The sequence below is a fragment of the Schistocerca cancellata genome, chromosome 4 (genome assembly GCF_023864275.1).
Source record: "Schistocerca cancellata isolate TAMUIC-IGC-003103 chromosome 4, iqSchCanc2.1, whole genome shotgun sequence".
Lineage (NCBI taxonomy): Eukaryota > Metazoa > Arthropoda > Insecta > Orthoptera > Acrididae > Schistocerca > Schistocerca cancellata.
Genome location: NC_064629.1, coordinates 182,617,587 through 182,634,793, shown reverse-complemented (window position 1 = coordinate 182,634,793; position 17,207 = coordinate 182,617,587). Strand labels below are relative to the sequence as shown.

Genomic DNA, 17,207 nt, shown 5'->3' with positions numbered 1-17,207 from the left:
ATCATCAAAATTGGACATCCAATGGTTGAACAATTTTATATTGTATTGTCTTAATTTGGAAATAATTATTTCTTCTGTGAACTTTTCTTGGGGGCTGCAATACATATTAGTTACTCTTTGAGAAAAAGTGTAAAGAAACTGGTTGTCCTTTGGACCTGCAGTAGAATAAATAATTTAAAACAAATGAGTTTAACTGTGTTGATTAAAATTTGCCAAAATACTTTGTCAAGTAAAACAAAATATACAGAAATACTGCAACATAGAATAAATCTAGCTTTGGCAGTATCATCTGGCAGAAGTGTATACGCTTTGACACATCAGAAGCACAGATCATAAAACACAGTTTATATGGTGTCTGCCCCCAGTAGCTGAGCAGTCAGCGCAACAGAATGTCAATCCTAAGGGCCTGGGTTTGATTCCCAGCTGAGAGAAGATCTTCTCCGCTCAGGGACTGGGTGTTGTGTTGTCTTAATCATCATCATTTCATCCCCATCGATGTGCAAGTCATCGAAGTGGTGTGAAATCAAAAGACTTGCACCCGGCAAATGGTCTACCCAACGGGAGGCCATAGTCACACAACATTTTTAGTTTATAAGGTTGGATGTACCATACATGATAACAGTTTGCCAAATCATCTATCTTTATCATTGCTTTCAGTTTTAATGTGACATGGGCATAATTTTGCTACTTACATTTCCATCTTTAAATATTCCATGGAATGGCATTGTGAAATCTGAGTTGAAAAGTTTTTATATTTTAAACAACAGTGTGAGAAAAATCCGGATTCCATCAGTTGGTTACCATATAGGCACACTAGTAAAATGTTGACTGCTACAGCTAATTATTGCTTCCAGCCTGTTTCAGAGCACACACACAAACACACACACACACACACATATATATACACACATACACTACTGGCCATTAAAATTGCTACACCACGAAGATGACGTGCTACAGACGCGAAATTTAACCGACAGGAAGAAGATTCTGTGATATGCAAATGATTAGCTTTTCAGAGCATTCACACAAGGTTGGCGCCAGTGGCGACACCTAAAACGTGCTGACACGAGGAAAGATTCCAACCAATTTCTCATACACACACAGCAGCTGACCGGCGTTGCCTGGTGAAACATTGTTGTGATGCCTCGTGTAAGGAGGAGAAATGCGTAGCATCACGTTTCCGACTCTGATAAACGTCGGATTGTAGTCTATCGCGATTGCGGTCTATTGTATCGCGACATTGCTGCTCGCGTTGGTCGAGATCCAGTGACTGTTAGCAGAATATAGAATCGGTGGGTTCAGGAGGGTAATACGGGATGCTGTGCTGGATCTCAATGGCCTCGTATCACTAGCAGTCGAGATGACAGGCATCTTATCCGCATGGCTGCAACGGACCGTGCAGCTACGTCTCGATCCCTGAGTCAACAGATGGGGATGTTTGTAAGACAACAAACATCTGCACGAATAAATTGACGATGTTTGCAGCAGCATGTACTATCATCTCTGAGACCGTGGCTGCGGTTATCCTTGACACTGCATGACAGACAGGAGCGCCTGCAATGGTGTACTCAACGACGAACCTGGGTGCACGAATGGCAAAACATCACTTTTTCGGATGAATCCAGGTTCTGTTTACAGCATCATGATGCTCGCATCACTGTTTGGCGACATCACGGTGAACGCACATTGGAAGCTTGTATTCGTCATCGCCATACTGGCGTATCACCCGGCGTGATGGTATGAGGTGCCATTGGTTACACGTCTCGGTCACCTCTTGTTCGCATTGACGGCACTTTGAACAGTGGACGTTACATTTCAGATGTGTTACGACCCGTGGCTCTACCCTTCATTCGATCCCTGCGAAACCTTACATTTCAGCAGGATAATGCATGACCGCATGTTGCAGGTCCTGTACAGGCCTTTCTGGATACAGAAAATGTTCAACTGCTGCCCTGGCCAGCACATTCTCCAGATCTCTCACCAATTAAAAACATCTGGTCAATGGTGGCCGAGCAACTGGCTCGTCACAATACGCCAGTGACTACTCTTGATGAACTGTGGTATCGTGTTGAAGCTGCATGGGCATCCGTACCTGTACACGCCATCCGAGCTCTGTTTGACTCAATGCCCAGGCATATCAAGGCTGTTATTACGGCCAGAGGTGGTTGTTCTGGGTACTGATTTCTCAGGATCTATGCATCCAAATTGCGTGAAAATGTAATCACATGTCATTTCTAGTATAATATATTTGTCCAATGAATACCCGTTTATCACCTGCATTTCTTCTTGGTGTAGCAATTTTAAAGGCCAGTAGATCATGTCACATCACTGCATTTGTGATCAAAGATTTTTTTTGTAGCTGACTACTTCACTTCTTTTTATGCAATACTGTGATTCAGTGCATGTTTGAACTGCAGTTTATTGTGGCAACAAATTTCAAAAGAGGTTTAATGTGTTGTAGGCAATATTCCCAAATGTTTGAAGAGCTGTCTACAAAAGATTCTAGAGTGGATACTATATATTTTCCTTGTCACACATTTCTACTCAGCTCTTTACAACTCTTCCAAGAGTCCTCATTGATACAACAACACATATCAGCTCTCTCTGGACATCTATTGCCTTATACGACACCTTCATTTAATAAAAGCAACTGATAAATCACATCTAGTATTTTTCCTGAATTACTCATAGACTATTTAATGTAATTGTATTGAGGTTTGAATATCCCATCCTTTCTGATAGTTTCTCAGGGTTGCAATGTATGCATTGGTGTGTACACCTTCAGCTCGATATAAGGGACGATCAAGAATTTTCCATCTCAGGGCATTGCTGCAGTGTATATGCAACATAGTGTGACTCTAATGTGAGTATATAAGCAGTTACATGTAGGTAAGGTATTAGTGCAGCATTCATGTCTGTCTGACATGTGTACAGTAAATGCACAAATGTGAATTGTGACGACGTTGTTATTTCCAAATGCGTACAAACAGGACCAATGTCCTGTTATTCTTTTCTCAACTGCCAAAAGACAGACACTGGAAGATGATCTTCAGAGAGTGAAGATGAGGCAACACATATGTTGAAACCTGTGATCAGGAGTGCTGCTGCTTTGTGGTAATGCATGTCCCCATATAGAAAATGTCGTAAAGTGGAAGTTACACCAACTTGGTAGGAGATACATGAGCACCCACTCTGTACTCCTGATCTCTCCCTGGGTGATTATCACACCTTCTATCCCTTAAAGCAGGCCTTGAAGGATGGACAGGTCCTTTCAGACGAGGATGTGCAGTACATACTTACAATCTTCTTAAAGCAGCTGGACACGGGGTTTTACCAAACAGGTATCTTCGACATGGTGGATCGGTGGGATGATTGCTTCAATGCTTGTGACACATTTTCCTGATTGGCATACTGATTCTTGACTGAACAGCATTCAAAAAGAAACTTTTTGATCACCTCCTGTAACAACCACATGCAATACGGGCAAAAATATGATAAGAACATTGAAATTTCTCTAGCTGTGGCAACTGCACTCATATAACAGTGTTATGATCATCGTTCAGCAATACAATACCACAATTGTAGCTATACAAACTGATTGATAGTGATTACTTTAAATGATTGTGTAATACATTTCTTCTGTCACTTTTTAAACCTGAGAAATTACTACTCAAGAATTTTTGTTTTATGTTGTTGTACTAGACCTAACTCAACAATTTTTTTTATTATTTTTAGGTGAAGATACAATGCTCAGTGACCAGCCTTACAGATACCTGACAGTAGATGAAATGAAAAGCCTTGGAGATGATTCACTGCCAATTGATGTGACAAGGGATGAAAGAATCGATTCCAATAGAGAATGTATGGGTATGTTTGTAGATATGTAGTTGTTTTGATCTGTGTAAATGACATTACACATCAGTTAACACAATTTGTACTTCTCTCTTCAGCTCCACCAACAGCAGTTGATGATACTATCAGCCCACAACATGCCAAAGAAACATACACTCCATTTGTAACAAATTATGCACCAGACAATGTGGATATTAATAGGCATCCTGTTCATGTTGGGTAAGCCACAATCACATTTTTACCAGAATTCTGTTTCTAAAGATCAGAAAAAATTTCTTGACTGTCAAGTTTCCATTATTCTTGACTGACTGTTTTCTCTCTTATCTGTTTTTGATAAGCAACAAATTCTGCATACAATTTTACTAGAAATGCATTAACATTTTCATAATAGTAAGACAGCAATTTATTTCCAAACAATACAGTGAATTTCATGTAAATGGTATTCTCCAGACAGATTACAGAACAGGACTGCTGAAATGTTGAAGAATATAAAAGAAACAATGAGAAACTGTGTTTTCTTAAAGAAAGCATTAATTTTAAAGTGTGTTAATAAAGCAGAAAATCTGGAGTTTATGGCTATTAAAAGAAGAATGCTAATTCTATAAATAAGATATAATTTTTGTAATTTTCCAGAGTTAACAATGGTTATATGCTGTGAACAATGGCCAAGGCTACCAGCTACCTTGACTCAGCATGTTGATTAAAAGAAAGGTGGTAAAGACTGTCTGCAAGAAATCATTTCACACTGACATCCTAATCTCTAGAGTTCACACATTGTCAGACAGAACCAGAGGGGAGAGGGTGTGGGAGGGGTGGTTACCACAGAATTACAAGTAGTTTCCCAAATTAATGGTTATTTAAAAAGGAAAACTGTACAGGCATTGCACCATCACTCAACAACACCTATGAAGGAGCTCAAGATGAAGGAAGGAAGTAAAAGTTGTGCATGTCTGCCCAATGTTGTTTCAATTTCTGGAAATACTAGTTCTGTTCCATGGAAACATGGAATTCCATGTATATCAGACCTGTCAGCAAAGATAAAAATTTATCTTCAAAAAATTAAAGACCACTAATGTTAGTCCTCTTATAACTGGACTTCCTTTGTCAGTACCATCCCAAAGTCACATTATATGCGAGACAGATCCTTCAAACAGTCAAGTGAAATGTCAAACACTCCAGGTAGGAATATCAACCCCTTGACACAAGGATCATATCCCTGTGGAAGGGCCGGCTGGAGTAGCCGTGCAGTTCTAGGCGCTACAGTCTGGAGCCGAGCGACCGCTACGGTTGCAGGTTTGAATCCTGCCTCGGGCATGGATGTGTGTGATATCCTTAGGTTAGTTAGGTTTAAGTAGTTCTACGTTCTAGGTGACTGATTACCTCAGAATTTAAGTCGGATAGTGCTCAGAGCCATTTGAACCATTTGAACCTGTGGAAGGCCCATGTGCAAAACCTGCCCAATCCACACACTCAGCATTTCCTAGTCCAGTCCTGTCACTTGTTTATCCTATTCCATCAGGGGCCGTGCCACCTGTGAAGACAGCCATGTCATTTACCAGCTCTGCTGCAATCATTGCACAGCTCTTTATATTGGTGTGACTACCAACCAGCTATCTACTCAGAATGAATGACCAGTGCCAAGCTGTGGCCGAGAGCAAAGTAGGCTGCCCTGTGGCACACCATGCAGCTGAACATAACACACTTGATTTCAATGGCTGCTTCACTACCCAAGCCAGTGGATCCTTCCCTCCAGCACCAGCTTTTCCGAACTGTGCAGATGGGAGTTATCCTTTCAACACATTCTCTGCTCCTGTAATTATCCTGGCCTTGACCTACAGTAACATACTGTCCCCGCACCCTCCACCCTGGCCCACAACCTCCTGACGCTGCACCTGTTGATATTCTAGTCCCTGCACACTCCACCAGACAGCATTCGTCTCTCTCCCCACTTGTACACTACTATCATTTCCCCTTCCCCACCCTCTCCAGATTGCTGCTTGCATCCCGCGTGATATTGCATTCCAGCCTGAGATGCTGGAGTTGGTGGTTGTGTATGTATGAGGTGTGCTTGTATGTATGTGTGAACAGTACATGTGTCTCTCTTTCACTAATGGAAGCTGTGGCTGAAAGCTATATGTGAGTGTCTTTTAACTGTGTCTTTCTGCAACTTGAAGTGCCTTCTTTACATCAAGTAGACTGTGTAAGGGGAATACCATGCCAAAGTTTCATATTATATATGGGCATTTTCTTTGAACAGTCAAGTAAAATGTATAAGGAGAATGGACAATAAACCTGGTAGTAGTGCATACATGCACTCATACCAGCAAACTATAACAAAAGCATCCAAATACCCATATTTTGAAAAATCTATAAGATTACTGACCTTATTTTCCCTCAATCATCATTATCATTTCTTGTCTAGTAGATGTCCTGTTTCATGCATAAACAGTTTAAAATAATCAAGTGCCTGTTTGAAGACTCATGTAGGATGGTTATTACAAAAAGTTAAAATAGAGAGTTATTACATATTCAATAATACCATAAAAGATGGGAATGGCACCTTGCTCTATGCTTCTAGCCATATTTTGAGTGCATGAGTTACATTATCATTATCTGGAAAGTGTATCCCACATAGAGAATCCTTAATTGGTCCAAACACATGGAAGTCAGTGTGTGCTAGATCTGGGCTATAGAATGGTGCATTGATGTCCAGACCAAATTGTTAGCTGTTCCTAGAGTCTTAGACTTGTGTGAGAATGCATTGTTATTCTGGAGCATAATTTCTTTTGGATTCTTGTTAGACTGAACACACTAGAAATGGTTTTTGAGTTTGTTCAGAGTTTTCAGTGTGCCTTCAAATTAAAGTTTGACCCTTTTACCATCCATGAGAAAGACACCACCCCTACCCAGAACACTGTGATAATGACTCTGCCAGCAGACGGAGCTGCTTTGCATGTCTTCTTCTTTGGTGATAGCAGGTGGTGCCTCTACAGTGACTGTCTCCTTGTTTCCAGCTCAGAGTGATGGGCCCATATTTGGTCCTGACAATTTGTAACAATCTGTGACAGAAAGGCCTCAAACTGATTTAAAAGTTCAAATGAAATGGCCTTTCTTTGAATCTCGTGATCTGTTGTGAGCATTCATGGAAACCATTTTTAGCACACCTTTGAATACCAATAGTCTCATTCACTGCACATGCACTTCCAATGCTCACCATTACCTGTAGAGCACATTTAAGAGATATGATGTGCCAGGCTGCGTGAATAATGGCATCCACACACTTCACCATCTTGGGAGCAGTGGCTGTGGCAGGACGTCACCATTGTGGCAAACCATGGAGTTTCTACACTTCCTGACACTTTTACTTGTTTCATCCACTGCCCAACAGTACTCCTCTATCAATTGCATATATTATTACCACCAACTATCAAATCGTACAATGATCACCATTCAAAGATAAGGGAAATAAGAGCTCTTACTGAGGCATTCAGACAGTCGTTTTTCCCTTGCATGATCTGCCAGTGGAACAGAGGGCAGGAAATATGACTTTGGCATGAATTGTGCCCTCTGCCACACACTGCTTGGTGGCTAGCGGAGTATATATGTAGATGTAGATTGGCATACACTGCATACAACTGTTTTTCCTCTCAACTATATCAAAATGATTGCCCTGCAATTCAAAATTAAGTGCCTGGCAGTGTGTTCATCAAACCACCTTTAAGCTACTTCTCTGCTGTTCCACTCTCAAACTGTGTGTGGGGAAAACAAAAACTTAAACCTTTCCATGTGAGCTCTGATTTCTCTTACCTTTTATGATGATCATTTCTCTCTCTGTAGGTGGGCAGCGACAAAATATTTTCACACTCTGAGGATGAAACTGTTGAATGGGATTTCACAAGAAGGTCCTGCCACAGCTAAGAACACCTTTGTTTTAATGAATACCACCCCAATTTGTGTATCGTATCTGAGGCACTCTCTCCCCTATTTCATGATAAGGCAAAATGAGCTGCCGTTCTCTGAATTTTTTCTGTGTCCTCCATCAGTTCTATCTGATGCTGATTCCATACCACACAGTAATACTCCAGAAGAGGACAGACAAGCATATTGTAATCAATCTCTTTAGTAAACCTGTTATATTTTCTAAGTGTTCTGCCAATAAATTGCAGTCTTTGGTTTTGCTTTCCCCACAACATATCTGTGTGTTCATTCCAATTTGAGTTATTCATAATTGAAAGACTGAAGTATTTAGTTTAGTTTATGGCCCTAAGATTTGTGTTATTTATTTTATAACTGAAATTTAGTGGGTTCTTTTCAATGCACATGTGGATGACTTCACCCTTTCGATGGTTTAGACTCAACTGCCACTTTTTCCATCATACAAATATCTTGTCTAAATCATTTTGCAATTTGGTTTGATCAGCTGATGACATTCCATGGCAGTAAATGACAGCATTATCTGCAAACAATCTAAAAGGGCTACACAGATTGTCTCATAACTTGTTTACATAGATCAGAAACAACAGAGGGCCTATAACACTTCCTTCAGTAAGGTCAGATATTACTTCTGTTTTACTCAATGGCTTTCTTTCAGCTGTTATGAACTGTGACCTTTCTGACAGGATATCGTGAATTCAGTCATACAACTGAAATGACTCCATAGGCATGCAATTTGATTAGAAGTTGCTTCTGAGTAATGGTGTCAATTTGACATCCTCTGTCAATAGCACTCATTACTTTGTGAGAATGAAGAGCTAGTTGTGTTTCACAAGAACAATATTTTCTGAATCTGTGTTGGCTATTGCCAGTAAATCATTTTCTGTGAGGTGATTCATAATGTTCGAGCACAGTGTACATTCCAGAATCCCACCTCAAATTGATGTTAGTGATATAGATCTGTAATTCTGTGGATTACTCCTATTTCCAGTCTTGGTTATTGCTGTGACTTGTGTAACTTTCCAGTCTCTGAGTACAGATCTTTCTCTGAGCAAGTGGTTGTATATGATTAATGATTATGGAGCTGTTGTATCAGCATACTGTGAAAGAAACCTGACTAATGTACAGTATGGACCATGAGCCTTGCCTTTCTTAAGTGTTTTAAGCTGCTTCACCACACCAAGGATATTTACTTCTAAGTTACTCATAGTGGCAGTTATTCCTGATTCAAATTCTGGAATATTTATTTTGCCTCCTCAGAAAAAATGAGGCATTCAGTATGATTTTGGACAACATTATATGCTTACCACTGACTTTAAACATATATTTTTGCTGAAATATCAGGAGTAGATTGTAGTCACCACCAACTATAATTGTATGAGTGTGGTACCCAACTGAATTAACACTCAAGTTTTCTTTGAGTTGTTCAGAAACTGTATCATTTGAGTAGGAGGTTTAATAAAAGGCACCAATTATTAATTTATACCAGTTGTGAAGTATAACCTCTACCCACACTAACTCGCAGGAACTATCTGTTTCAATTCCACTACAAGATAGACTACTTCTGGCAGCAATAAACCCTCCACCATCAACTGTGTTTAATATATTCTTTCTGTACATCATTAGGTTCTTTGTAAAAATTTCAGCTGAACTTATTTCGGGCTTTAGCCAGCCTGTAACAATTTGAGATTCAGTGGTTTCTATTAGCCCTTGTAACTCTAGTTCTTTTGCAATGCAGCTATGACAGTTTACAACTAGAATATTGATTATTCCTAAGTCCACCCTCTTACTGTGTTTGACCTGCACCCTTTGAAACTCAAGCACTTTCTGCATGTTCCCAAGACCTTCTAACCTAAAAAGCCACCCAGTCCCTTTGCCACCTCTCTAGCTGCTTCTTGCATGTAGTGATCTCCTGACCTATTTGAAAGAACCTGGAAACACACCACACAATCATGCAAATTGAGGAATCTGCAACCTACATGGTCACAGAACTGAGCCTCTGATTCAGACCCTCCACTCAGTTATGTACCGAAGGACCACAGTCAGTTCTGTTGATGATACTACAGATGGTGAGCTCTGCCTTCGCCTCACAAGCAAGACTAACAGTCTTCACTTCTTCAGCTATCTGCTTGGAACCAGAGAGAATTTCTTCCAATTGAAAGCGGCACACATTGTTAGTATCAGCATGAGCCACCACCTGCAGTTGCCTGCAGCCTGTGCTCTTCATGGCACCCAGAAGCATCCATTCCACATTTGAAATGATTCGTCCCAGTATGCACAGAGTGTTCACATTGGATTCCATCCCCTCCTTTGCAGACATATCCCTAAGGGGTGCCATTATCTGCTTAACACTGGAGTTCCTGACTACCACCCTCTGTGAAATCCTGGTTCTTGCAGGCTGGGGGGATTCCTCTGGAACAGTGTGAGTAACTTGCTCATGGAGTTTGCCAGCCACAGATAGTACCTAAACCCTGTTTGTCAGATGAAGTGGGGAATCCCTCCCATCAGCCTCTCAAAATTTCCACTGCTAGTGAAACCTTGGAATGACCTCCCACTCAACCACAGGTGAGGAATAAACTTTAGTGCGGGCAATACCAAGAGTGGCCACAATGGTCGGCCGATTGGGGAACACATGGGTCATGCTGGATGTCCTTCCAATCGCAGCATCCATTCACCCACAATGATGTCCATTGGTAACAGCCTTTAGCTACATGACCAAAGCCAATGCTGAGTGGAGCTGTGAGTGAAGTCTCATCAACTCAGTTCACATCTGAACACAGCAGTCACAGCTGCTATACTTACTAAAAACAGCCTGATAAATACACAGACATGCATGAAATATAGGTGCTGAAGCTATGGAACACTGATAAAATGAGAAGCTGTGTCAGTTCACAGTACTTTAATGGGCTGATGCTAGGAGATGCTTGATGGGGGATATAACTACTACAAGTGGCTCTTGAAACACAAAAACAAATGCCTGGCATGATGCAAACAGCAGTTCTATGTGCTACCACAGTTAATAATGTGTGGGACTGTGCCTGATAAATAAACAAACATTCACAAAATACAGAAGTTGAAACTAAAGAACTCTGATGAAATTTAAAATAAGTCACTTCTTATGAGAAGCCATGTGAACTCACAGTACTCATAAAGATAATTCACAAACAGATGGTGAACTCACCTTTATCTGCAGCAGGAACACAGGTCCTCTCTCACTGACGCTCTAGCTGACACTCAAGAATTGCTCATAACAAGTGTCTTGTGTAGACGTCATTTTGATATCACACTATGCCTGTGCCATCTGTAGAATTGTTTGAAACTTCACACATATGCAGAAGAAGCATCAAATTTGAAGCACATGAAAGGTAATTTTCCTACATGCATTAATAGCTGTAAAAATTATATTATCTTTATAAATAATAAAATGTACTGAATGGCACTCATTAATACAGGTTCAGGTATGTAGACAATGTACTGTTTATGTGGACAGGCACTATGACAAAAATTAATATGTGTTTTAATTGTGTAAACACTTAACACCATAATATTAACTGCACCATTGACGTGGGTAACAAAACCATGAATGTCTCACTGATTAACATTGATATCAGTGCATTGGTATGTTGTTTTAAAATCTAAATGCCAACAAATAGTATGTTGATAACTCTCAGTGGCCAACAGCACACAAAGAGGCAACTTTCTACCTTAGGGTACTTCACCTCATTGCTATTTCAATGTCCAGAGTAGATTTTCAAAGTTAGGTACCATAATATCCAGCAATGGTTGTAATCTTTTTCTGATACACTATGCCGTTATATATATATTTAATATAAACACAGGTTTATTCCCTTTTTCTATCCATCCTCTGCATTTCTATCCAATGTCTACAGAAAGTGTTGTAGCATACTACACTTAAAACAAATATACCAAAATATGGCCAAAATGTTACAACCCTGCCACATAAAATATCATGCTAAAATCTTAAAATATGCTCTTCAGGTATTCTGTTCTCGAAGACTTCAACATATTACATCAATAAAATGCAACTTATGTGTGTACAGACATACTATAACAGTAATTACATGTACCATAATTTGTATAAAGTTGCTATGTGCTGCAACACGTGTTAAATATAGTAATCAGCTGTTTAGGAAAGCTGATCCAATTGCTGTAGAGACCTTTGTAAACCTTATCAAGGAACAAGAGTGGCAAGATGTTTATAGCGCTGATACAGTAGATGATAAATATAATGCTTTTCTCAAGACTTTTCTCGTCCTCTTTGAAAGTTGCCTTCCATTAGAACGTTCAAAACAGGGTACTAGCACAAACTGGCAGCCTGGGTGGCTGACTAAAGGGATAAGAATATCTTGTAGAACAAAGTAGCAATTATATCAAAACGTTAGAAACAGTCAAAATCTAAATGCAGCAGCCCATTACAAACAGTATTGTAAGGTGCTTAAAAATGTTATTAGGAAGGCAAAAGTATGTGGTATGCAGATAGAATAGCTAAGTCTCAGGATAAAATTAAAACCGTATGGTCAGTCATAAAGGAAGTGGCTGGTCTGCAGAGACAGGTCGAGGATATAGAATCAGTGCGTAGTGGAAACGTCCGTGTTACTGATAAGTCGCATATATGTACAGTATTTAATAATCACTTTCTGAATATAGCAGGTGAACTAAATAGAAACCTAGTCCCAACAGGGAATCATATAGCGCTCTTAGAAAAAAGTGTTCCGAGACTGTTACCTGAAATGCTCCTCCATGATACTGACAAGAGGGAGATTGAGTTAATAATTAAATCACTAAAGACCAAGAACTCTCATGGATATGACGGGGTATCTAGCAGAATACTGAAGTATTGTTCTATGTATGTTAGCCCAGTACTTAGCCATATATGTAAATTTTCCTTTAGGAGTGGTCAGTTTCCTGACTGATTAAAGTACGCGGTAGTGAAGCCACTTTATAAAAAGGGAGACAGGGATAATGTTGACAATTATAGACCTATTTCTATGCCATCAGTATGCCATGTATCGAGAAGGTTGTATATGCAAGGTTACTGGAGCATTTAAATTCACATAATTTGCTGTCAAATGTTCAGTTTGGTTTTAGAAATGGTTTAACAACTGGAAATGCTATATTCTCTTTTCTCTGTGAGGTTTTGGATTGATTAAATAAAAGGTTGCGAACGCTAGATGTTTTCTTTGATTTAATGAAGGCTTTTGACTGTGTTGACCACAAAATGTTACTGCAGAAGTTGGACCATTTTGGAGTAAGGGGAGTAGCTTACAATTGGTTCACCTCTTACCTTAAGAACAGAAAGCAGAAGGTAATTCTCCACAATATTGAGAGTGGTAGTGATGTTCAGTCCCAATGGGGCACTATTAAGTGGGGTGTTCCCCAAGGGTCGGTGCTGGGGCCACTGCTGTTTCTTATTATATAAATGATATGCCTTCTAGTATTACAGGTGATGCAAAAATATTTCTGTTTGCTGATGACACCAGCTTGATAGTGAAGGATCTTGTGTGTAATATTGAAACAGTATCAAATAACGTAGTTCATAAAATAAGTTCGTGGCTTGTGGAAAATAATTTGATGCTAAATCACAGTAAGACTCAGTTTTTACAGTTTCTAACACACAATTCAACAAGAACCGATATTCTGATCAGACAGAATGGGCATATTATAAGCGAGACGGAACAGTTCAAGTTCCTAGGAGTTCAGATAGATAGTAAGCTGTTGTGGAAAGCCCATGTTCAAGATCTTGTTCAGAAACTAAATGCTGCTTTATTTACCATTAGAACAGTATCTGAAATAAGTGACACTTCAACACGAAAAGTAGTTTACTTCACATATTTCCATACGCTTATGTCGTATGGTATTATTTTTTGGGGTAATTCTGATTCAAAAAGTGTATTTTTGGCTCAAAAATGGGCTGTTTGAGCTATATGTGGTGTAAGCTTGAGAACCTCTTGTCGACCCCTATTCAATAGTCTGGGAATTCTGACATTGCCCATTTGTTGTTAGCAATATTAGCCTATTCCCAAGAGTTAGCAGCTTTCACTCAGTTAATACTAGGCAGAAATCCAATCTGCATGTGGAATGCACTTCCTTGACTCTTGTGCAGAAAGGAGTGCAGTATTCTGCTGCATCCATTTTCAATAAGCTACCACAAGAACTCAAAAATCTTATCAGTACCCCAAACACTTTTAAGTCTAAACTGAAGAGTTTCCTCATGGCTCACTCCTTCTATTCTGTCGAGGAGCTCCTGGAAGAGCTAAAAAATTAAGCAAATTCCAGTGTTACATTGTTGATTTTCTTTATTTAAATTTACGACTTGTCACCTGAATATGTTTTTTTATATTTCATTTTATCTGTTTCTAATATCATGTTATAATTTCATGTATTGACTCGTTCCATGACCATGGAGACTTCTCCTTAATTTGGTCCCACGAATAAATAAATAAATAAATAAATGTATAGCTGTACAACATAAGCTGTTATTTTTGGGGCTTTCAGTCTGAAATTCAGCTCTCTATGCTATGGTAGTTACACATCAGTACATATATTTTTGACTGGTTTTTTATTGATCCATCTTTATCGTACAACACAAATTGTACAATCAGTTTTGAACATGAGGATACCACTATATTTAGAATCACCAAAATGATGGGAAAGCAATTAGGTAGATGTGCTCATAATATAGTTTTATCCATAACTGATGGACAGACCAAAATAAAGATATAGTAATATATAGTACTGGAAAAATAGTAGGCAAATTAAAATTAGGTACCTATTCTTACAGTTACCAAGTGGCAACAGGAGAAAAAATGTATAAAAGATTTGAAAATATATGAGCTTTTGCAGTCAGGGTTCCTGCTTCTGGCAGGAGGGCGGGAGGGAAAGGAAGAAGGATGAAGGAAAAGGACTGTGACCCAGAATCCTGGGTCAAGGGAGACTTCAGATGATTTCATAGGTTTCCTGAAGAACTGAAAAAAAAGTGATTAACACTAAATCTTCAAATCTAAGTTGAAAGGTTTTGCTGTGACACACCTGTTCAGTTCTGTACAGCTGCTTATCCATATTTGCTCTCACAATCTTTTTCATGTTATTTTAATTGATATGTTTATAGATTTTCTAATGAGCTTTTTGCTAATTGACTTCTTCCATGACCAAATAGCTTAGGCTCACATGTTTCCATGGATCCTAATTAAAAATAATAAAATAAATAATGCATATTCTCATGTTAGGCAAACAAGAAATGAAAGCTGACTATTGGAAGGATTCAAGATCTGCAAACATGTGGCATACACTCACATTATTGAATACAGCTTGATCTTTCCCCTCTCTTGGTCTTTACCTAACTTTCTCATTTGTCCATGCTTCCAACACTGCCTGGCACATTATACCAAAACAATACATATGGTATTTATTTTATTATCCTTTTCAGTGTAAATTGAAATTTTGTTTGGTATTACCATGATTTAAAGCTATAATGTAAATTGATTTGCCAAGTGCAAACTTCTACCATTCCTCCTTTCACATTTATTTGTACATGGTATTGATGTTTTTTGCAATGTCATGTTTACACTGTTGAAGGTGATTTTATATTCTGATTGTTAAGGCTTGTTAACACCTCTGATGAATGTAATTAGCTATTTTCTTGAACCTCAAAAACTGAGTTGCAAGATTATATTATATATTATATACCATGCTGAGTTTGCATATTCATTGATAATCACACACAGTAGGAAATAGGTGGTACTTAGAGTAATATGGTATATGAAAGAAAGGAACTGATGTTGTACTTCTTTGCTTCAAACACAATCTACTGTGTAAATTCTTCTTCGTTTCTGTGCCCATAGTGTCTGTTAATGCTTTACAATTATTGAAGGTGCATAAAGTCTGTCCTTGCAACTACAAAAAATGCACATTTTTTGGTAGTTTCAAAGACAGATTGTATGTGCCTTTAATAATCAGTTATGTGTTGGTTTGGAAGAACAGTAATTGACTAATGTAATCTCATACAAATTGTTTCTTCTATGTCTAACACAGGAAGCTACACTGGAAGAAGTAAGTTTTATCTCATTTTTGACTTAATTTTTGTTGTCTTACTTACTACAAAATGTAATGCATGGATGAAGATAAATGCAAATAGTTGGGAAACAGTTGAATTCTGCATTCATCAGTTGTTAGTCATTGTCAGTTCTCTACCAACAATGATTTCCTTAATAACACTGCTGAAGTAGTGTATGCATTTTTGTTATATTTCTGTTTAACTGATATTTGAGACTGATATTTATATCTTCTTTTTCTTATTTATGCTTGTATAAACTGTCCAATCTGTTTATATTTCAACTTATATGTAGACAGTATAAATTACACTGACTAAAATTACATAAACAAGATTTCCATTTTAATTTAATAGTACAAGTCATTTTTTTTAAACTGATTAGATCTGTATTTTAAATTCCAGTAGAACCATCTTCATTATCATTTGTTGCTGACATCATAAAAAGAACTTTTGGGATGTGGAATTTCTCAAGAAATACTTAAATAGAATGCCATATCTATCATGAACTTTTTCTACACACTGCATTAACTCTTGACTCTCCATAATACAGTCTTACTCATTTTTTTCTACCTGCACTTGTATATAATGGTTAATTAATTCCTTACTTTATGCACAAAAATGCACTTATCGTTCATAATACATTTTCTTCTGTTACACAATAAATACGAGGGTTGGAACTTAAATAGCAGCAACTATTTATTCACAACCGGTACACAAGAGTTACATGTTTTCCCCTGTTACTGTCCTTCAAAGTAGTCACCAAAGTTGTGCAGAACCCATTGCCAATGATATGGAAGGCATAGTATACCATTAGCAGAGCCTGTTCTGTTGATGGTGCGAATGGAGTGGTCTACTGCCTGTCGAATCTCTGGAACAGTTCTGAAGCGAATACTATGAAATGGTTCCTTCATCTTCGGAATCAAATCAAAGTCACAATGACCCTAAGTCTGGGGAGTATGGTGGATGGTACAGTACTTCCCACTGCCATCGACCAAACAGAGCAGCCACAGCTTGCGCTGTATGTGCCTGCGCATTGTCATGCAAAATGATGGGTTGGTTGTGCAGAAAGAGTTGCTGCTTCTTTTGCAAAGCTGGTCACAGGTGATGCTTTGAAAACGATCAGTAATACTGTGCATTGATGGTCTGCTGCGGAGGAACGTAAGGCGTTACGATAACACCATCACAGTCGTACACAAGAATCACCATAACCTTAGACCGTTCCATATGCACCATCAACAGAACAGGCTCTGCTAACAGTATACTATACCTTCCACATTGCTGGCAATGGGTTCTATACAATGCTGGTGACTACTTTGAAGGACAGTAACAGGTGATAGCATGTAACTCT

General features: G+C 38.7%; 1 protein-coding gene across 5 annotated transcripts in view; it reads left to right on the top strand.

Moving 5' to 3' along the window:
• LOC126183202 (ankyrin-3-like) overlaps positions 1-17,207 on the top strand; it is an 892,753-nt gene that overhangs the window by 427,039 nt on the left and 448,507 nt on the right. For 4 of the 5 annotated variants that reach the window (XM_049924971.1, XM_049924973.1, XM_049924972.1 and 1 more), the window contains 2 exons: positions 3,739-3,870; positions 3,954-4,074. In XM_049924971.1, coding sequence (XP_049780928.1) covers positions 3,739-3,870; positions 3,954-4,074 — 253 coding nt within the window. The remainder of the gene's footprint in view (positions 1-3,738; positions 3,871-3,953; positions 4,075-17,207) is intronic. The other variant, XM_049924970.1, reaches the window with a different exon arrangement.